A 21,930-nucleotide genomic window follows, 5' to 3' on the forward strand; every position below is an offset into this window, starting at 1 on the left:
CGGGACCACTCCTGCGGCGGCGGTGGGGGGGAAAGAAGCCTCCCCTCCGTGGCGGTGGTAACGCCCGGCCCCGCCTGCCCCCCGCCGCTGGGACCGCGTGGTGCCTCCGGCGGCGCCGGACCTTCGGTGGCAGAGAGGGGCGAAGCGTCGGCTGGGGAAGAGTCGCTCGTTCGCCATGAGGCCGCCGAAGGTGGTGCCGTGGCGGCGGCTGGTTGGGGTCTCCTTCGGGATGTACACGGCCGAGGAGATCAGGTGAGGATCCACGGCAGGCGGTGGGTTGTCCTGTTCCCTCGCCGTGGTGGTGCTGTTGGGGACTACAGCTCCCGGCGTGCCCTGCGCCGCAACGCCGCCAGGCCTCGGCGGGCTTTAGGCGCGGGGCCTCTTGGGACATGTAGTCTGACTGGGCCTGGGCCCTCAGCAGCCACTGGGATGGCGGCAGCTGAGTACCCCCCGGTTGTTGAGACCTGGGAGGCTGCTGAACTCTCTGTGGGGCTCTCAGGCCGTTTCCGTGTGCTGCTAGGGACAGAGGCTGCGGGGTGCAGTATACAGTCATTTTGGGAGGGCGAAGGCTGCGCCTCTCTTGGGGGGCCTCCTCTGGAGGTAGTGTTGGCTTCCTCCCACCGACTGCACCTCAGCGCCAGCAGGGCCTGACAGAGCCTGTGCTGGCAAGGCTGCTCTTGTTCCTTGGTGGTCGCATTCCTGGAAAGCTGGCCTGGGACCTGATGCTGAGTGTCCAGTGCGGAAGAGACCTTGCTGGTTTTGGCAAGGAGAAAATGTTCAGCTGTTTTAGCACCAGCGTAAGTGTGGCAGAGCTGAGATGTTCGTTGCAGAGGGGTTTTTTTTGCCTTTTCCCAGCAGGTCATCCCTCCTGGAGTTCTAGAGAGCTGTCACCATTTCTTTAGTGTTGGTGTGCTGTTAGCACTGTATAGTCAAGGAGGTGCAGCTGTCATTGTCTAGGTGTTTTTGATGGTTTTATACCTCTCCCACTGCTTGAGAGGACATGCAGCCAAAATTACTTGACTTCTTAATAGGATGGCTAAAGATGTAACAGAAGTATTTGCTGTGGCATGAATGATTGTACTCAGACAGTGAAACCAATGATAGAGAAAATCCCCAAATTGCATGCACAAAGTGCCCTCAAAAAGATGTTCTCATCAGTAAAATATCATATAGATACTAAATGCCAATGCTAGTTGTACCATTCAAGTGTATATCATGTAACTGTTTACTGCCATTGATTATTTTTTTTGTTGTTGTTATTTTCTTTCTACTTTAGGAAACTGAGTGTAAAACCCATAACAAATCCTCAGTATTTGGATAATGTGGGGAATCCAGCCAGTAATGGACTCTACGATTTGGCTTTGGGACCTCCAGACTCCAAAGAAGTGTGTGCAACTTGCATGCAGAACTTCAGCAACTGCCCTGGTCATTTTGGCCATATAGAACTGCCTCTGACTGTCTACAACCCTCTGTTTTTTGATGTATGTATGCTTAATTATTGTCGTGATGGTGCTTAAGCTGTCATACAGTTTGTAGTCCTTGAAAATAGTAAAGGTGCTGAGATCTGTCTTCTCTCTAAGCTTAAGTGTAATAACAGCAAATGTAGTAGAAGTAGTTTGGTGTGTCGTGATACTTCAATACAAATAGACTCTTTAGGCTTTTCAAAATATATGCTTTGTTGTAACTATTATTTTTACTCAATATTGACAAACAAGAGAGGAGGAATGTTGATCACTAAGCTGTATGACTTACTGTAGGGTGTCATGCCTTAATTAAATGGATGGCACAGTAAAAATTGTTAGTTGTTTCCTTTAAGCAACTACTACAAACTTACATGAAGAGCTACCTAGGATTTCCAAGTGCTTCCTGGACATTCAGGGCTTGTTTTTGCTCCAAATAGCTGTGTTGTACATTCTGCCCAGTAGATGCTCTCATTCCAGAATAATTTATTCTAGAAAACTTGATCAACGTGGATAGAACCCAACAACCTATCCAGTAATATGCTGAGTGACATAATGTGTGTGCCAAGTAAATGGAAGAATATAGCATTGCAAGTGTGGTGGCAGCAGAGAATTAAAAAATGCTAATCTATGTAGAAATCCATCAGTCTTTTTAATTAAAAAAAAAAAGCTCTCAAGAAGATTTCTTCCATCTGGAAGTCAGACACACTTCTCGTAACTTTACAACAATGTGATGTAGAGCAGAGATTTGACTTGGTGTGCATCTTTCGGCACAGGTGATATAAGCTTGGTTTGAGAGCTACTGGTGATGGTCAAATTGCACATTTCTTTTAAGTCCTTCATGTGGGTATTTTTTTCAAAGGGTCATCTTTTAAATGTGAAAGGATTCCTGGCTGTAAGTGTAGGATTTGCCTTATTTTGGTCTTAAGAATGTTAGATGCATAAACTGATTGTACTTTTTTAGCTCTTTCTGGAGTCTGAGGATTGGGGCTACTTGCAGAGGAAGATGCATCTAGCCTATAACAGGAACCTGAGCTGGGATGAATTTCCCTCCTTATGTGCCCATCTCCCCATTTACAGTAGCTGGCTCCTGCATAGGCTACTAATGGAGACTAAAAATCTTACTTTCAGATGACTGAGGTTAGATGAAGTCCATCCCACTTGTGCTGACACAGCTTTGAAGTAGAATACTTCTATTTTACCAAGGAATAAAACCATAAAACATATGAAGCAGTAAAACCATAAAAAACAATAGAACACTGCTGTTTTTCTGAAGCTGGAGGAGAGTGCGGTGGCGTGAAGAATCTTAAGGGACTCTGGTGGTACTTGTGACCAGAACATTTTGTTTTACTAGTGTGGAATTTTGGGTACCACATTGTACTTTATGGGTCAAGCTTCTAGAAGCTGTAATCGCAGTGTTATCTAAGAGCAGCCTTAGTGCCGGAGTTGCTAAAGGTATGACAGGCTTTTCCTCCTGACCCCTGTATCTGTTATGTAGATGGTCTGCAGATAGTTTGTCTACAGGTCGTGCTTCGCATATGAGTTTGTGTGGTTAAAAGAAACATTTCTTTTCAGTCCAGTTCTTTATGATTAAATTTAACAATTAGTCTAATTTCTCAATTACAGTAACACTTTTTTTAAGTTCAGACAAATCTATCTACTTGCTTACTGTGCAAGCTAGTAAATCTACCAGGATAACTTTTTCTCCTTTTCTTTCCAGAAATTATACCTTCTAATTCGAGGTTCTTGTTTAAATTGTCACATGCTGACATGTGCTCGAGCTGTGGTTCACTTACTGCTAAGTCAGCTGAAGGTTCTGGAGAAGGGATTGCTTCACGCCGTCCATGATCTTGAAGTCATTCTGAACAGGGCAAGTACTGTGTATTTCTCCATTCTTTTTTGAGTTGATAGTCCTGTAACTATAGAGCTATCCCAATTTCTTTTATTCTGTTTCTGTTAGTTTTTAGAGCAATGTGCAGATGCAACAGGTTCAGAAATTGAAGAAGAGTTAAATCACCACGTTCAGGAAATATTACAAAGTTATCAAATAAGAGATCAATGTTCAAATGTAAGTAGAATCAGTGTTTCTCCTGAGATCTCAGGATTTTTCCTTCTAAAATAGTAATGTGCTGAAGAAAGTCTGTCTTTGGCTGTGTAGACTCTAGATTTTGTCCTGCAGTTCTGAACTGTGTAATATTTAGATGTCTTTCTGGGTGAAATTTCTGAAATTAAGCTTATAAAGATTTTATTTCCTGTTAGTATAGCTATTAGGTTTCTGGAAAATACACTTTGTGTAGGGGAATGTTTTGATGGTGTAAATATCATATAAAAATAACCTGATACTGTTGTCAGTACATTACCTACAGATGTTGATTCTTCTCTGTATTACACTCCAGCCGTTTTGATCTGGAGAACATTTTTTGAGAACTCATGCCTCCAGCAAATTTGCAGAATTACGGTGAAATTTTTAGAAAGAGTTACGTAATTGAATTCTCATTTCCATTTAAATGCGGTTTAATGTACATTGTGAGTTAAAGTAAAATATTAGTGAAGAAATTTAAAGGTCTAACATCTTAGAGCAGATTTGTTTATAAGCCCAGTTTAATTTCTTTATCACTTGTTTCAAAACTAAGCTTGAGCACTTTGGAAATCATACATTCATGAGCAGTCAAAAGAAATTATTTTTATCAATCTTCTGCCTTCTTGAATCATCATTAGAGAAAAACTTTAAAATTTAGTACTGACTTGAAAATTTAGCACTGACTTGAAACACCATTGAGTGTGGTGAGCATTGAGGAGTGTATGTTTCCAGCAAATATGGGAAGATGGTAGAAGAACACTAGAGTTCAAGGCATGAATTAAATCAATACAAAGATGTGTGTGCATTGATACTAATAATGTTTGTGTTTTAATTTATTGTTGTTACTTTGGTATTTTTAACCTTTTTTTTTTTTTGCTTTATCAGGTAAAAAATGTATGCGAATGTAGAAATAAACTGATAGCACAGTTCTGGAAATCACATATGAGTTCGAAGAAATGCCCAAACTGCAAGTAAGTTCAACTACATGAAGAAGTAAATAGCTGGTGTAAAGTTAAATATTGTGAGCATTTGTATTAACTTTTATCTGCCTTTCCTGGTTTTCTTTTTTTTTTTTTTTTTTTTTTTTTTTCCTTTAAGGTCTAGGAGATCACTAGTGCGAAAAGAGCATAACAGCAAGCTGACAGTAACCTATCCTTCTACAGTGTACCATAAGTCAGGAGAGGAAAGCATTCTGGATGAGCCAGCAGGTATAGTATTTGTCTTCTATTCAAATATGTTTGCACTTATTTTCATGTATTTAAGGTGCACAGATTCTGAGTGCTTGTGACTCATTTATAAAAAAAAAGAAATATAACAGTAAACTTAGCAGGGGAGTACCTGACTCCATTAAATTTCTCTATTTGCAAGCCTTCTGTGCTTTTGCAACTTCAAGTGTCTTTATGTCAGAAAAAGAAGCATAAAAACATAATCTATGTGAACTCTACTGTGAAGTGTGGGACACTTCGGTTTTTGTGGGTAGGTGATTTTCTGCTAGGTTTTTAAAATAGGGAGGCTAGATAAAAAAATAGGAAGATCACCAACCTTACTTCAGAAAGAAAAGTGGGTAATCCTAACTCTTATGGAAGAATTTCCTGTTAAAGGGGAAAAAACAGGAAAGAAAGTAGGTGACACTTTCTAGGCTTTATTAACCTAGTGTTTGAATCGCTTTAAACTTACTTTTTTCCTCTTGTTGTATCCTTGATCCTTTACATAACCAGGTAGAATTGAAGCAGATTTGTGTGTGAGTTATGTAACCCTTAGAAAAGTTTTATATAGAGATCTTATTTAATTTGCTAGTCTGTGGTTTAAATACTAGATTAAATCTCTGGAGTTGTGGTTGAGGAAGCACAATGTCAGTGATGGGTTTTAAAGTGGAAAGGTCAGATCTTTACTTTAATATCCTATCCGTAACACACTTAATATCCTATCCATAACACATTCAACAAAGGCAGGAAAGTTTGCGTATCCTAGTGTTACTACTTTTGAGTGACAACTATGATTTCACTCCATTAAATTGTATGGTACTGCTTTGGGCTTTTTATTTGAGCCCCTTGAGGACTGTCCAAAGTCTGGGGGTGTGTTCTATTATGCTAGTGAAGAAAACAGCTGTTCTGGAAGGTCTGGTGAGTTGCTAGATTTAGAATACCTTGCCTTACCACAGAAAGCTTCAAAACTAGCCATATTCTGGCAGTCTCTGTTAACATTCACAGCTGAAATACAGGTAAGAAATATCTTCCTCCTGTCAGTGTTCAAAGACCAAGGCTGTAACACTGCTTGGCTACTTTCATTGCAGTGAAGTATTATATCTTCTGAAATGGGACGGACTATACAGTTGGGTACATTCTGTGTAGCCCGCATCTTTGTTGCTCATTGTATTGAATCTCGGAGGGAGTACTTTTAACTTTGGCATTGATGTATTTGTGTTTAGGGGATAGAAAGGTTTTCTATGTGAAGGAATGGGGGATTGAAGTTTCAGTGTGGACCTTATCCAAAAGAAGAGTAGGAAACTTTATCTGAGGTCATGGGAGAATTGCTTTTCAGAGTCATGTGCTCTTGCTTCCCCGGGACACAAGGGACTGGCCTGCAAGAGAAGTGGGAATTGAAACCTAAAATCTCTGTCTTTTTTTATAAAGATGATCTTTCTGCTTTTCAGTAGAAAAACCACGTTTTCCTTTCTTGTTGAAATACAGCTAACCTAGACTCTAACTTTTAATATAGATGAATTGCTGACTGTCACTATTGTCTCATCCAGTTGAGTATTTCATGGGAACCTTGATCTGACTGGTAATGTGTGAATCCCACTTCTGTGTTGACCAGATGCAGGTTGACTCTTGATTTATGTTTTGGTCATGGGATGAGATCATTTGAAGAAGGGGTCCAGCTCACCATTAATCAAATAAAGCATACAATTTAGATGGGTAAAGTTGAGTTTTGTTTCAGTTACTTATATTGATATCCATTAGTCACAGAAATGGCTTATTTTTTCCATACTGGGAAGACTCTTGAGTTAATTTCATATTCCCAAGGCAAACATGTTAATGACAATTTTAATGTAGATGTCAGCCAGTACATTTTGTATTTATTTCCATTCCTTCTCTGAGCGGGAAGCACTTATCATTATAAGCAAAAAAAACCCCAAACTTTCAAAGTAACCTCTTTTGATTATTTTTTTTTAATAAATATTTTCTTTTTATTTTTATAATTTTATTTATTTATTTATTTTTCAGGTATTGAGGAAAGCCAATTAGGGAAGAGGGGATACCTGACACCAATGACTGCCAAGGAATACATCCTGGCTCTGTGGAAGAATGAAGGTAATGGTTGTTAAGAGCAACATTACTTTTTTTCTGTGTCATTTAGCGGGCAAAGTCTGCAAATGTTCCTGTGTGAACTCCTTGTCAAATCTCTTGTCTTTTACCTTAAGGGCTCCTGGCTGCAAGACAGATTTTGTGACAGGAGGACTGGTGGCTAGTGAATGCCGAGAGCTGGATTCAATGGATAGCCTGATTAGCGATTCTCAAATTGTGGCTCTGCACAAATCACGATTGTTGTTTACAGAGGATTTGATGTTTATGTGGTGCTGCACCTAATATTCCCCACAGTTACATAGGTTAAAGACTGAGAATGTATTTAGCAGTCTCTTCTTTTGAGTTCCCTGTACTCTGAACCTGTCTGCAGTTACCAGGAAAAAACAAACCAGTTTCATCTATCAGTCACAGCTAGTAGATGGAAACTTTCTTCCTGCTGTTTTGCTTTTTTCTTTTGCTGTACTCTATATTTCTGTTCAGAGCTGTTTCTAAAGAATCCTCTGTGTGACCAAAAAAACCAATGAACAACAACAGCTCTTTCTAAAGTATGCCTAAATGTTTTTATTTAAGCAATCACGCTAGTATTTAACTTAGCAGGTTCTTTTGGCTTGATTGGCCAAATGCATTTGGGGGTTTGGATTCCCAAACAATAGCAGTGCTAATGAGTTTATCTTTTCTATTGTATCTTTTTAGGTTTCTTTTTGCGTTATCTCTTCCCTGGTATGGATCCCCATGAGAGTTCTGGATTCAGTCCAGACATGTTTTTTTTGGATCTACTTGTGGTTCCACCTTCAAGGTAAAATTTCCCCAAAACCACTTTTGTAGAAATCATGGGGTTTAGCGTATACTTTTGGCAGGAGTCAGAGATGCAAACACCTTAAGTACAGACACTGGTCTACTAAAGTGTCAGTGGAGTGCTTAAAAAAAAAAAAAAAATTACAACAGTAACTGATGATAAGTTTTATTATAACTTCAAATGAATTTGTTAAAGGACTGAAATACCTATTATGAAAAAAATGTATTTTAGTATTAGTATTTGAAATTATTATAGAATATTATAACTGTATAGTACTGGTAGAATTTCTTGTTAAGGAATCATTCCTCTTTTATGACTGTCCCAGTATAATATATGAATTTTCAAATGCTCACTGTTAGTTTACAGGGATTATTTTTCATGCATTGAAGACTTATCTTAGAATGTTTGAGGTTTATCATGCTACTTTTCAGCGGGTTTAATCTTATAAAGTGATTTTGGTCTGCTGTAGGTACCGTCCCGTAAATCGTGTTGGAGACCGACTGTTTACAAATGGTCAGACTGTGAACTTGCAGGCTGTCATGAAGGATGCCAAAATGATACGGAAGCTATTGATATTCATGGCAAAAGAACAATGTCAGCCGATAAAAATTACAGAAGAAGAAATCCAAACAGTAAGATTTGCTGGTTATTTTATTCATTTCTTTTCGGATATGTGGGTTGAGTTCAGGTAGGCTCCTGTTTAAACTGTTCCAATAAAAATTTTTGCCCGGGCTGTTGGAGTATGTGCTATTGGACATGGTCTCCATAGCTTTTTTTTTTTTTTTTTTTTTTGGCTCATGCCTCTTTCCACTTACCTGCCTGATGCAAAGGGAAAAACATTTTACGCAGACTCCTTTAGTCATGGTTTTTGTATTACATAACTGTATGTGAGACATAACGGGCTCCTGTTACTGGAGAATGAAATATGTACAGCGCAAACAGTTCATAATAAAACTTTTCCAGCATCTCATCAAATGAAAAATTATGGGGGGGGGAATCCACTTTATCTTCTAAGCCTGGTACAGCCAATTGTGATCATGGTTGGTTTTGACCATTGATGTCTAAATATAAACAAGAAATTCACAAATAACATTAATTAGTAGCAATGCTTGTTTACTGCTGACTAGTTCACATGGTCATATAGGGGTAATCAAAATGCCTCTTTTCATATTTGTTCATGAACTATATTATTGAGGGTTCTTTGATATGGGACTTAGTTTCAGCTGAACTTGATGTGCATCCTAAGTGTAAAACAATTTGAAAACATTTTTAGTTATTCAGAATTTAGCCACTAGGTGGAGATACATTTTTTAAATATTTGACATGACAGGAGGTTAATGCATTTTGGATGTGTGGTATACTGACTTTCAGACTGTGAAAACAAAGTGGTGTAGGTGATAAAAGCTTTTGGATTTACGTTATTTTTATATAAGAATAGGACTTTCTGGTAGCACAGTGATTTGTAGCATAGACTGACTAACCAGTAACATCTCATTTGGAAAGAAGTCTGTCACTTACCAGGAGATGATTGATTAGCAATCATCTTTTTAAATCCCATTGGTATATGTAGCTTTGGTGTTTGGTGATCTCCCATCCAAGTCAGTTTATAAAGCTTGACAGCAGACCTGTCTGAAGTACTTGGTTGTAATAATTTGAAAATTTATATTGTTTATATTAAAAAAAAAATAAATTAGTGTTTTCAATGGGATGCAAAATAGTGGCCAATGTTTCATTTGCTATTTAATACTATAATTTCAGCCTAGTAAATAGAAGGGTTTTTTTTTAAGTTCAACTTTCTGATTTCTGTTTCTGTAGGAGATGGGGGAGAACAATGAACCTCTGGACCATTCTGTCCTGACAATGATTCCAGGACAGACCATTGCAGATAAGCTGTATAATGCTTGGATTCGTCTTCAGAGCCATGTCAACATTGTATTTGATAGTGACATGGACAAACTAATGACAGAAAAATACCCTGGTATTCGTCAGGTGGGTAGCAGGCAGAATCTTAAATCTCTGGGCTTTGTGTGTCTCAGACGGATAAAACAAGAGAAGTTGATGGAATAAGAAAAAAGTGAAATGTTTGTGGTTAGTATGTAGGCATTTTCGTGATACTCATCACTGTAATATCTGGAGAATCTGTCTGATGTTGCATGCTTTCACATTTTAATCATTAACTAACTTCTGTTTTCAAAGCTATTGGAGAAGAAGGAAGGACTTTTCCGCAAGCACATGATGGGAAAACGTGTGGATTTTGCTGCTCGATCAGTCATTTGCCCCGATATGTACATTGGTACCAATGAGATTGGCATTCCTATGGTAAGAATAAATAAAGGAGTGTTTCTTTTTGGTGGTGCTGGGAACCAAACTACACTGTAACACTTTCAGCTATATAGTAAGCAGTTTAAAATTTAGAGATTTTTTTACTCATCTGGACTCTTTCCTCCCCCGTGTGTCATAGCTGTATGTTACTACTGTGTGTTAATAAAGAAGGAGTATTGAAGAGCAGGAAATTCTTACCATTATGCTGAATGTGACATCTAGGAAAGAAGATTTTAAAAAAGAAAAAGCTGTACTTGCTTCCTGGGAATATGAATCGGTGCAAACTTTATAAGTAGATACTGTTTCTTCTGTGTTCTTTTTACAGCGTATCTTGTAACAGCTGTGGCAGCCTTTAAGAAAAGGCAATAATAGCGTCACCAACTTCATTCATCCTTAATGATTTTTAACCACACAGAGATGATACCAAGCCTGAATTTGAGCTTTTCATTGTATCATCTTTTCTGATTGCCTATCCGCAAATAGCGGACTTGGTGATAATGTGCTTTTTCTCTGTATTTGTCAGTTTGTTTGCAGAATCTAAAATCATACTTTCTTTTTTTTTTAATTGGTAATTGAGTTTGCCTTTTCTATTGCAGTAGAAAATCATAAAAATGACATTGTTTCTATTCTTACGGTAGATGATTTTAACACAGAAATGTATTTATTTGGCATGACAGTAGATTGAGGAGGAGATTAATCCAAGAGCTTAGAGTAATTTATGTTTACATTGTCTGATTTGACACTGTTTTCTCAGTGACTTCGTACTGTTTTAAGCCAAAGTTGAACAACTAGTTATGTCTCTTCTCTTTTCCCTCCTGTCTAGGTATTTGCTACCAAACTGACTTACCCTCAGCCGGTCACTCCCTGGAATGTCAAAGAGCTGAGGCAGGCTGTCATAAATGGCCCAAAGGTTCACCCTGGTGCCTCCATGGTCATTAATGAAGATGGATCTCGTACAGTGTTGAGTGCAAGCAGCCTGACCCAGAGGGAGGCCATAGCCAAACAGCTCCTCACTCCTTCTTCAGGCGCACCCCAGTCAGGACTGAAGATTGTGAGTACACCAAAGGGCTTGTCAGAGCCCCATGCTAGTTAGGTTTGGGTTTTTTTTAAATAACACTACTACTGTCCTTGCTAGTGATTGCAGTGGGCCTGCTTACAAAGACTCCAGGGCAGGGTTATCTTATCTTTTAGTAGGTGGCTGAGAAAAAGTTGAGGATGATGTGGGAAGAAAAGCTTGATACTTCTTCAAATTCTAAAAAACATTTTTCCATCCTGAATTTTACTCTTCTCTGAATGTGCAGTGTGTGGCATTCATCTTGCCAAGATGGGGAGTAGTCTTTCTTATATAGCTGACTATTCTTGGGAAGTCTTAGCAGCATGGAGGATAAAATACTGATTTCATTTTATGCTTTTATGTCCCCCTGCCTCCCTGCCCTTCTCAGCAATTGCTGTCATTTTTTTCCTCTCCTTTTCTGTATCTGGAGCAGTGTTTTGGTGGTAGTTCTGAAGGCTGAAATTCAGTATACTTATAGAGTAGGTACAGCACTAGCAGTTGATGTGACCTGTCTTCCAGGAGTGGGTTGCCCATGAGTATGTACAATGTAGAGTCCTCCGTTCTGTGTCAGCTGTGCTGGCAGTGAAACCAACCGGGGAAGGAACGGTCTGTGTTTTAGCGCTGACTGCTGTAACTTGGGATCCATCTTCCCATCACCATCTCTTTTTACTGATGACAAAACAAGAAACAACCACTCATATCCATCTGTTTGTACAGACATTAGCATTTGTGAAATGCTTAGTGCTGTCTCTGAAGAATAGCCACAAGCAGGTTGAAAACTTATCAGTAAGAATTAGAGATCAAGGTAGCAACAGGAACCTTGCGGTTGGTGTCTACTACAGGCTGCCAGGTCAAAGGGAGCCTGTTGATGAAGCCTTCTTACTCCAGCTACAGGAGGCATCACACTTGCAGGCTCTCGTCCTATTAGGAGACTTCAGCCACCCTGACATCTGCTGGAAAAATAGCATGGCAAGCTGTAGGCAATCCAGGAGACTCCTGGAATGCATCGAGTATAACTTCTTAAGACAGGTAATAGCCCCACCAGAGGAGGGATATTGGATACTGCACCTGTTGCTCACCAATGCAAGTGAGCTAATAAGTGACATCAAGATTGGAGGCAGCCTGGGCTGCAGTGATCTTGCACTGATGGAGTTTGCAGTTCTGAGGGATATGGGTCAGGCAAAGAGTGAAGTCAGGACCCTGAATTTTAGGAAAGCAAACTGCCAGATCTTTAAGGAGTTAGTCAACAGGACCCCCTGGGAAACTGCCCTCAGGGACAAGGGAACAGAACAGAGCTGGCAGATCTTTAAGGAGCACAAGACCTCTCAATCCCCAGGTGTAAGAAATCAGGAAAGGAAGGCGAGGGACACTAGATGACCTTTAAAGGTCCCTTCCAACCCATACTATTTTATAGCCAGTTGTTTCTTTGGAGCTGCTGGAGGGTTTGAGAGTTCTCTGTGCTACAGTTTAATCAACCTTTGCAGCTGCTTAATAACTGCATCTCCATCCCTTGCAAGAGTTGAGAACTTATTATTTAGCTGCTAGGGCAAAAGTTTTGGTCTTTTCACAATGTCTGTTGTGTATACTCCCGTGTCTAATATAGGCATGGTAGAGATTTAATATTGAAGACTGGGTATTTCTGTGATGTCAGTTCTCAGAACCTGTCACAGAAGTAAACATAACAGTATTTAGACTGTACAAACTGTTGATAAACACTTAAACAGATATATGGGTGTTACTGACAGAAAAATGAAAATGAGACTGTTTTGAGAGACTCTGTTCTAGATAAGGATATATTGTGTTGTACTCAAACCTGAAATTATAACTTAGAGATCCCTGGCCTCTGCTTCAACTACTGGGTCATATTATTACCTTATTCTAGGTTGTCCAGTGCTGGGTGTATGGTGACAGGTATTATCAATTCAGCCCAGTGGGCTTTGGATAAATAGTATTTCTCATTTACAAATGGCATAATTTTCTTTCTTTTTCAGTCTTTGACCCCTATATTGCCAAGGGAGAGGGGAGATTGGTAGAGTGTGGTTTGCATGCTGTTAACTTGGTTTGACCACTGTGGTTTGTGGGAGTTAATAGAGGATATGCATCCTTAGAGTGTGGTTTGGTGGAGAGCAGAGGGCATTCAGGGGCAAGTAGTCTTGATTCTCTTACTAAGTTTTGCGCAGAACGTTACTACAAGGAAGAAAATCTTTTGGACCCGTGCATATTTCAAGATGCAGTCTTTTCAGAGGCATGCATTGAAATGGCTTACAGGCAGCAACCAAAATTCTCTTGCAGGTATGTCGCCATATTAAAAATGGAGATGTCCTTTTACTGAACCGCCAGCCCACACTTCACAGGCCTTCCATCCAAGCTCACCGGGCCCGAATCTTGCCTGGAGAAAAAGTTCTGAGGCTTCACTATGCCAACTGCAAAGCTTATAATGCTGATTTTGATGGTGATGAAATGAACGCCCATTTTCCACAGAGTGAGCTGGGTAGAGCAGAAGCCTACACCTTAGCCTTTACTGATGAACAGTATCTAGTTCCAAAGGTAAGTAAAACTGACAGATAAATTTATTCCTATGTGAAATAACTTTGATTTTTTGTTTGTTTGTTTTGTCTAATGATAAATGAGATTATTGTTTGGGGTTTTTTTTTAAATAATTTATTTCTGAAATTTATTCCTGATTTCTGTTCTGTCTCCACTTGTGGTTCTCTTCATCTAAAGAAGGCCCAGCACATCCAAACAATCTCGTTCCTTTTAATGTCAATGTCCAGAGGAGATTTAGTGGAGAGTTGCGCTGTGATGACGAGTTCTTTACTAATGACTCTTTAGTACTTTTATCCAGCTTGAATAATTTTGGGGCTGCTAGCACATAACTTATTATCGCTCTCAACCCTTTTTATTGTTCTCTCTTTAGGATGGGAAGCCACTTCCTGGCTTGATCCAGGATCACATGATTTCTGGAGTCAGCATGACAATCCGGGGCTGCTTTTTCACCAGAGAGCAGTATATGGAGCTTGTTTACCGAGGACTAACAGACAAAAAAGGAAGAATTAAAATCTTTCCTCCTGCTATTATGAAACCACAGCGATTATGGACAGGAAAGCAGGTAGTTTATAATTTATTGGGTTAAAGAATGCTGGTGGTTCCAAAGTAAGCAGAATGCTAATGTTAAAACCAGTGCTGCTGAGGGTTTCTAAAAAGCCAGATCTCATCATCTAATCAACATCACGTAGGTCTTGGTGTGTGTTATTTGAGCTATGAGAGTTGTCTTTCATTTGAAATGACAGTATTAGAATAGTACTTTTACTTGCTGCTCTGAACAGTGTTGCAGATAGAAGTATAATACTGCATTTTGCAAGCATGGGAGCAGAAAAGGAATTTGTTGATCATAGTAAACTGAACTTAAAGGTTGTAGGTAAATGTTCTGGTATTGGACTTTTTGGTTGAGATCATCATTAGGTTGATGTAATATCTGGGAAGCCCAAGTGAATGTTCCATTTGCTACTATTTAAGAGAGTTTAACATTCAGTCCAAGTGTTATGCCTTATAGCAGAGTAGGGGAAATTCTCTGACAGTTTTTCCTGTAAAACTCAACAGACAGCTTTCTTACTTTTTTAAATATATGTATTTATTGGTGCCATATGTTTCTGAATAATTATGTGCCTCGGCTCATTGATCTCTCAAAGGCTAGCGTAGCAAGAGCTTATTCCTCTCTTGTAAACTTCAGATTTCTGAGCTTTTAATGCTTTGCTATCAGTGGAAAAAATATGTGTAGGATGTTGCTTTTCTCCTCCATGCCCAATTCTTTACATTGAGAAGGGAATATAGGAAATAAATAGTTTCTACCACTCTTCCTACTTCTTTATAGGTTGTTTCTACGTTGTTAATAAACATAATTCCAGAAAAACACCTCCCACTGAATTTGACTGGGAAAGCTAAGATTGGTGGAAGAGCCTGGGTAAAGGGACCTGCAAACAAATGTCTAAATCTTGATTCAATGTGTGAATCTCAGGTATGCTGGGAAGCAACTCTGGAGGTTGGGCTGGGCTGTATTGTAATAAAATTGTGTATAGAGTAGAGGAATGGGAAGGGAAGCAGGCAGATGACTAAGTTAAAAACAGATATTCAGCAATGTTTACTCCTGGAAGGTGGTGGTTAGAGGATAGGCCTGGGGGTCAGGAAAAATTCTTTTCAGATCTTGACTGATACAGATTCCATCTAATTTTGTTAGACCATGTGTCTTCATTGTTCGACTTTATAGGTGGAAAAATACAAATGGTGTTAGAAGTTTTATTTCTACTATAAATTCTGGAAGTATAGATGATTTGACCATATCTAACTGTTCACCAATATATGGGCTATTTTAATGTAGATTACACAGAAAAACCTATAGAGATCATAATAAGATCACAATTTCTGTTTTCCTGAATAGCTATGTTTTATTTTTCAGGTTATTATTAGAAATGGGGAATTACTATGTGGAGTCTTGGACAAAGCTCACTTTGGCAGCTCTGCCTATGGCCTGGTCCACTGTTGCTATGAAATCTATGGGGGTGAAACCAGTGGGAAAGTGCTAACATGTCTAGGACGCCTCTTTACTGCTTATCTGCAGCTGTACAGGGGATTTACAATGGGTGAGTAATACAAGGGCTAATTCAGCAGTGCTGTAGTGCAGCACCTCCTGAGATATAAAACAGGCATTGTTGGGTATAATACATGCTAAGAGTTCTGTAAATAAAATTTTGCAAGACTGTCCTTGAGTGGGATAGCTGTTTGCCAGCCTTTGTTCTGGTTGGTGCATAGCTGGCCTTCTAAGCATAAAGAGAAAGTGTGATCTTGAGCATGTCCATCAAGTTCTCTCTTCTGTCCTGCCTAGTCAAAGTGTACTCAGTCTAAATGTCTTGTGTTTAAATTTTTTTTATAACAAAGCCTCCTATGAGGCTTTGTTATTTTTACTTCTCTGAAAAAGAATTGTTGCGTAGAAACCAGAACAACTGATAAAGTGAGATGGAAGAATTTTGAGGGGCTATTAATCAAGTCTTGCATATCTCATTCTACTATAAATCTTTTCTAAATGTTTGACTTTCGTTACAGCTTTGCAAACTCATATAAAATGCACTTGGCACACAATAAAAATCTGACCCTTACTGTACCGTCTCTTCTTGCAATAGTTGAAATATTCCAAATTACCATGTAGAGCTTTACAAGATGTTTTTATACTAATGAAATACTCAGAGTATATAGCAGCAGGAGCGTTTAAATTGGCTTTGATTGGTGGCCTAATATGATCACTTATAGTTACATAGACATGGTCAACTGGTAGACAGCAGTAGCGAGGAACCAACAAACTGCTGTGAGCCACGGAAAAATGAAGGAGATCTTTTGAAGTGAAGGTGGTGATTGAAGTAAGACACAGAAAATATGTCTTGAGAGCCAGGGTGCAAAAACTAGATAGGAAGCGATAACTGGCCTGGGATCACTAGGTAGTTAAAACATCAGAAAAAGAGAAGTGGGACTGGAGCAGGAGTCTGGGATTTGGTGAAGATGAGATGATTCGGGACTGAGCAAAATAAGACTTTGGGATGAGATGAATAAGGTTCAGGAGAAGGAGATAAAGTAGAAGAGACAAGGTTGTAGTGGGAAAAGGAGAGCAGGGCTGGACAGAAAGAGTGAAAATAGAGGGACACATGATGGGGCTGTACGCTCCTTTGCCTCATAAACATGTGTAACTCATTAGTAAAGTGTCCCACTTGTCCCCTTACAACTGCTGTAACGTGGGAGGAACCTCTGAAGGTGATCTAACACAGCTGCCTGCTCAAAGCAAGTCCTGCCCAGATGAGCATGCACCAGGCTATGTCCAGTCAAGTTGTGAATATCTCCAGGGATGGTGATTGTGCAACCTCTCTGGGTCCCTGTGCCAACATTTGATCATATATATTGTCAAATTTTTTTTCCACTTGAAGAAAATTTTGTTTCCTTGTATCTTTAAAGGACAAACACGTCTTTCAACCTTTCCTCATCCATCATGTGCTCCAGCCATTTTAGTGACCATTTTAGTGACTTTGCAGGACCCCTTATAAATAGTTTATGGGAGTTAAGAGTCCAACCTTTGATATGTTGTAAACTGTTGTTCTCCTGGTCCTGTCATCACAAGGGTCTATATTTTTAGTTTACCTTTTTTAAAAAAGCTAGGAAATGGCAGATTCTGCAAAGTTCAGCTAATAGGAACTTTGAAGTGGGTGGAAGAGAAAAAGCAGTTTGATGTGACTGGCGTGTAACACATTTGTTTGTGCAAGTGCACTGATTAAGATTTTATAGACACTGTTGAAGGTTAGACTTTTTAGGTTAGGGAGTTGATTTTATACCCTTAATGCTTAGCTTAGTTGATGTTGCATCATTTTTTTGACAGCCTATGGCTTCGCTATCAAAAAGTCACTCAGATTTCTTTTTTCTTGTCAAACTGCAATTAGCCTGATTTTAACAATTATTGTGTCTTTAATTATGACTTTCTTTTCCAGCTCTTTGCTTTCAAAATCTCTGACATCAAATATGGTTTCTTCCTCAATTCTTTTACAGTTTAGAACACTATGTATTCTGTCTCTCTTCTTTGACAGGCATTGAAGACATTTTGGTTAAACCTGAAGCAGACCACAAAAGACGAAAAATCATTGAGAAGTCAAGCCAGCGCGGTATTGAAGTGAGTCTGTCTTGCAGAACTTTTTTCTTCCCCCATAATTAAAAATTTTGAAATCCAGCCTTGTTTAATCATGCTTACTTAGCACCTAAGCCCCATCATGTTTTACTTTCAGACTGTTAGAGCTGCTCTTAATTTGCCAGAAACAGCATCATGTGAAGAGGTCCAAGGGAAATGGCAGGATGCCCATCTCTGCAAAGACCAGAGGGATTTTAACATGGTTGATCTGAAATTCAAGGAGGAAGTAAACAATTACAACAATGAAGTTAACAAGGTTGGCATCGAGGCATCTGTGTATACTAATCTTGTTTGGAGACTTTCTTATTAAGTTTAACGTCATTGAGGGGTGCCTGGCTGTTCTGGAGGCTGAACCTTTCCGTCTGTCCCCAGCATGAGGCTCTACATACTGCCTCATCACCTCAACCTTGTCCTCCCTGAATGAGAAGATGGCTTAATATTCAGGATGCTTTTAAAATTATAAATAGGAATGTTTGTGGTTACTCATTGCTTCACTTTCTAAAAGCCTTCAACAGGAATTGCTTTGGTTTATTATTTTATTAATAATGGTTTGGTTTTGTTCCCTTCACCCCACCACAACTCTTTAGGTTTGTATGCCCCTTGGTCTCCACAGGAGCTTTCCAGACAACAATTTGCAGCTGATGGTACAGTCAGGAGCCAAAGGATCCACTGTAAATACAATGCAGGTAATGACATCTAGAATACTCAGCAGCTACATGTGTAGATGTGATTTGTCCTAGAATGTTAGATATTCACACAAAAGCTTCTCAATAGCTTATACCAAAGCAAGATTTTTATTCTGGGCTTTGGGAATAGAGGCCTTTGGCATGGAAAAATTTTAGATAAAGACCTCAGTGGGGGATGGAGGAGGTGTTTATTATAACCTTATACTTTTAAATCAGTTCTCAGTATATTAGGATTTATAGAACCAGCAGACCTTCTTTTTAGAAGGAATGCTGCAGGTTATACAAATAAACCTACTGTAGGAGAAAGAACTTTTCCTGGCCTCTCATGAAGACTGACCCCCTGTTTCCTTCTTCCACTGAATAGGAACAACTAAATCTTCTTTTGATTTTGGTAGAAATGGCAAGGATGCTTTTTCATTTTGCCTTCTGCAACACAGACACCAAGCAAGAAACACTACATGAAAAGGCCATCTAAAATTCTCTCTCTGATGAGAGGGAATGACCAAAGCTCAAGACATAGAGGGTTTTGTTTTGGTTTGGTTTTTTTTGGTTCAGTTTTTAGTACACTGGTGAAAGGTGGTGAGGGTAATGTAGGGACCAAAAAATATATTTACAATATTTTTAATTTCAGATCTCTTTGTATTAAAATAAACACACAGAATGAGAATGGAAATGTTGAGGTTGAGTCAGGGGGCTGGAATAACTTAAAAAGACCACATGAGATCTACATGCTTTTCTGCCCATCAGTAGCAAGAACATTTAATGAACGTGTCGACATCTAGTTAAAGAACATTTAGTGAACATTTGATGAAACAGTGGTGTTTCCTTTTTTCCCATCCACGTTTAGATTTCTTGTTTGCTGGGCCAGATTGAGTTGGAAGGTCGAAGACCCCCGCTGATGGCATCTGGCAAATCACTGCCATGTTTCCAGCCTTATGATTTTTCCCCTAGCTCAGGAGGATTTGTGACTGGCAGATTTCTCACTGGGATCAAACCTTCTGTAAGTTTAATACTGCTTGTGGAGTTTATTGTGAACTTTATTTTAATCGTGGTGTATTAATACAGAGTGTCTGCTATTAGAGATAAATCATCTTTGTTCACCCTACTTTCATATATAGCTTTTGAGAAAGAGTGTAAATTGCCAATCTTGGTGTACTTCTCAGCAGAATGCTGAAGGTATTGTGCTTATGTTTAGGAATTCTTCTTTCACTGCATGGCTGGCAGGGAAGGTCTTGTGGATACAGCTGTCAAAACCAGCCGTTCTGGATACCTACAAAGGTAAGAGGCTTGTTTTAGTGTCTGAGCCTTTAAAAGGTCCTTTTGGGGTTTGGTGTGGGTTTTTTTTTTTTTTTTTTTCAAATTTTTTTTTTTGTAGCGTACTATAGACTGGAAGAAGTGCCTGCATTGCTTAGGTTAACTTCAGTGTACTTGCTTTTTAGAAAGTCTGAGTGTTGAATATTTGTTCTAAGGCTGACTTTCTAGAGGACTAGATCAAGTGGAACTTTATAGTCTCTAACTTATCTCTGGCACATAGCAGCAACAAGAGATCTGTTTTCTTGGTACAAGTAAAGATGTACAAATTCCAAGCAACTGTAGTTTTTCTTGGCCATGTTGTGGGACACTCTTCTTTATTCAAGCGACACCTTCAGTATATAGAAGATAATGGAATTGTTTCAGACAACTGTTAGAGTTCACAGCAGAAATAGAGAGTAATTTGTTCCTTCATTTTAAGTCACTTCAGCCCAAGGAAACTGGAGGGAGCAACATGCAGAAAGCTTTGCAATATTATTACACGTTTCACTGTGTGTCGTGTCTGTATGATTTTGGCTTCCAGAATTCCTGATCAGCCCTTAAGTGCATTTAAGATACTAATGAAAACAGGGATTTTCATGTTAGAGTTATATCGTCCTTGTTGATTTGTAGCCTCTTAACAACTTTTTTTTACCTTTTTTTTTTTTCTTTGGAACAGGTGTATCATAAAACATTTGGAAGGACTGGTAGTTCAGTATGACCTGACTGTACGAGATAGTGATGGCAGTGTGGTGCAGTTTCTCTACGGAGAAGATGGGCTTGATATCCCTAAAACTCAGTTCTTGCAACCCGAGCAGTTTCCTTTCATTGCAGAAAACTATGAGGTAGAACACCTGAATCTTAAGTATTTATATGGGGTGAAGGGAAAGACTGAAATGCACGGTTAACATCTGGCACATCTGTTAGGGATCCAGTTGTTTCCAACTGTGATCCAACACAGTTGTTTCTCTCAGTCACTGTCAGATTAACCTACATTTTTATTTGCCATTATATTCAAGATATGGATGTGAAACTTAGGTCTGAGGCATAATTCAAGCAGTCCTAATTTCAACAGAGCACCAAGTGCTGTCCTCGTTCTCATCTGTTCTAACTTTTCAGTTGGACTCAACACAGATGACTTTACTCCTCAGTCTGTCAAGTTTGATTAACTTATTTTTACCAGTATCATCACTGGTTATTAAAGAATGGCAATAGTCACATAAAGTTATGAGTTTTGTCTCAGTTGGATTAAAAACCAATTTTAAAATTGTTTTACAGCAGCTGAATGTTTTGAGTGGCAGCAGATGACCTTTTCAGTTTGCTTTGCATTTTCTGCTACAGCGAGCATAGAGAGAAGGGTAATCATACATAAAATTTTCTTATAGGTAATACAGAAGACAAACCATCTGGATGAAGCTTTAGCAAGGATGGAGTCTCACCAAGCTAACCAGCATTTCAAAGCTATCAAAAAGTGGCGAGCCAGGCACCAAAACTCTGTGCAAAGAGAAGGAGGTTTTCTGATGTTTTCCCAAAAGAAAATGGCAAGTGTAAAAGCACAGGTTCCAGGAGGAGAAATCAAAAATGGAAGAGATCCTGCTACTTTACAGGTAACACAGAAGCAGTTGAGTCAACTGAGCCCTTTATAAAAATTGCAGAATTCAGTGACTTTTTTTAAATGGCTTTTTATAGAATCATAGAATCATTTAGGTTGGAAAAGACCTTTTAAGATCATCGAGTCTAACTGTAAACCTAGCACTGCCAAGTCCACCACTAAACCATGTCCCTAAGTGCCACATGTACACACCTTTTAAATACCTCCAAGGACGGTGACTCAATCACTTCCCTGTGCAGCCTGTTCCAATGCTTTACAACACTTTCTGTGAAGAAATACTTCCTAATATCCAATCTAAACTTCTGGCACAACTTGAGGCCGTTTCCTCTTGTTCTATTATTTGTTACTTGGTAGAAGAGACTGACCCCCCACCTCTCTGCAACCTCCTTTCAGGTAGTTGTAGAGAGCAATAAGATTTCCCCCGAGCCTCCTTTTCTCCAGACTAAACAACCCCAGTTCCTTCAGCCACTCCTCATAAGACTTGTTCTCTAGATCCTTCACCAGCTTTGTTGCCCTTCTCTGGACATGCTCCAGCACCTCAATGTCTTTCTTGTAGTGAGGGGCTCAAAACTGAACACAGTATTCGAGGTGCAGCCTCACCAGAGCT

The 21,930-nt window shown here is 39.2% G+C and overlaps 1 protein-coding gene across 1 annotated transcript in view; it reads left to right on the top strand.

Moving 5' to 3' along the window:
* The first annotated feature begins 120 nt into the window (after positions 1-120).
* Positions 121-21,930, top strand: part of POLR1A (RNA polymerase I subunit A) — a 36,054-nt gene continuing 14,244 nt past the window's right edge. Inside the window, exons 1-23 of the mRNA XM_082482036.1 lie at positions 121-252; positions 1,277-1,481; positions 3,181-3,330; positions 3,421-3,528; positions 4,426-4,511; positions 4,639-4,748; positions 6,768-6,854; positions 7,542-7,644; positions 8,114-8,276; positions 9,460-9,633; positions 9,841-9,963; positions 10,790-11,017; positions 13,313-13,567; positions 13,938-14,129; positions 14,892-15,035; positions 15,474-15,657; positions 17,638-17,720; positions 17,833-17,991; positions 18,323-18,421; positions 19,269-19,421; positions 19,617-19,699; positions 20,391-20,556; positions 21,097-21,318. Of these exons, the coding sequence (XP_082338162.1) occupies positions 176-252; positions 1,277-1,481; positions 3,181-3,330; positions 3,421-3,528; positions 4,426-4,511; positions 4,639-4,748; positions 6,768-6,854; positions 7,542-7,644; positions 8,114-8,276; positions 9,460-9,633; positions 9,841-9,963; positions 10,790-11,017; positions 13,313-13,567; positions 13,938-14,129; positions 14,892-15,035; positions 15,474-15,657; positions 17,638-17,720; positions 17,833-17,991; positions 18,323-18,421; positions 19,269-19,421; positions 19,617-19,699; positions 20,391-20,556; positions 21,097-21,318 (3,354 nt within the window). The 5' untranslated portion in view covers positions 121-175. The remainder of the gene's footprint in view (positions 253-1,276; positions 1,482-3,180; positions 3,331-3,420; positions 3,529-4,425; positions 4,512-4,638; positions 4,749-6,767; positions 6,855-7,541; positions 7,645-8,113; positions 8,277-9,459; positions 9,634-9,840; positions 9,964-10,789; positions 11,018-13,312; positions 13,568-13,937; positions 14,130-14,891; positions 15,036-15,473; positions 15,658-17,637; positions 17,721-17,832; positions 17,992-18,322; positions 18,422-19,268; positions 19,422-19,616; positions 19,700-20,390; positions 20,557-21,096; positions 21,319-21,930) is intronic.

The sequence above is a fragment of the Vanellus vanellus genome (genome assembly GCF_965231255.1).
Source record: "Vanellus vanellus genome assembly, chromosome: 4".
In the NCBI taxonomy this organism is placed as follows: domain Eukaryota; kingdom Metazoa; phylum Chordata; class Aves; order Charadriiformes; family Charadriidae; genus Vanellus; species Vanellus vanellus.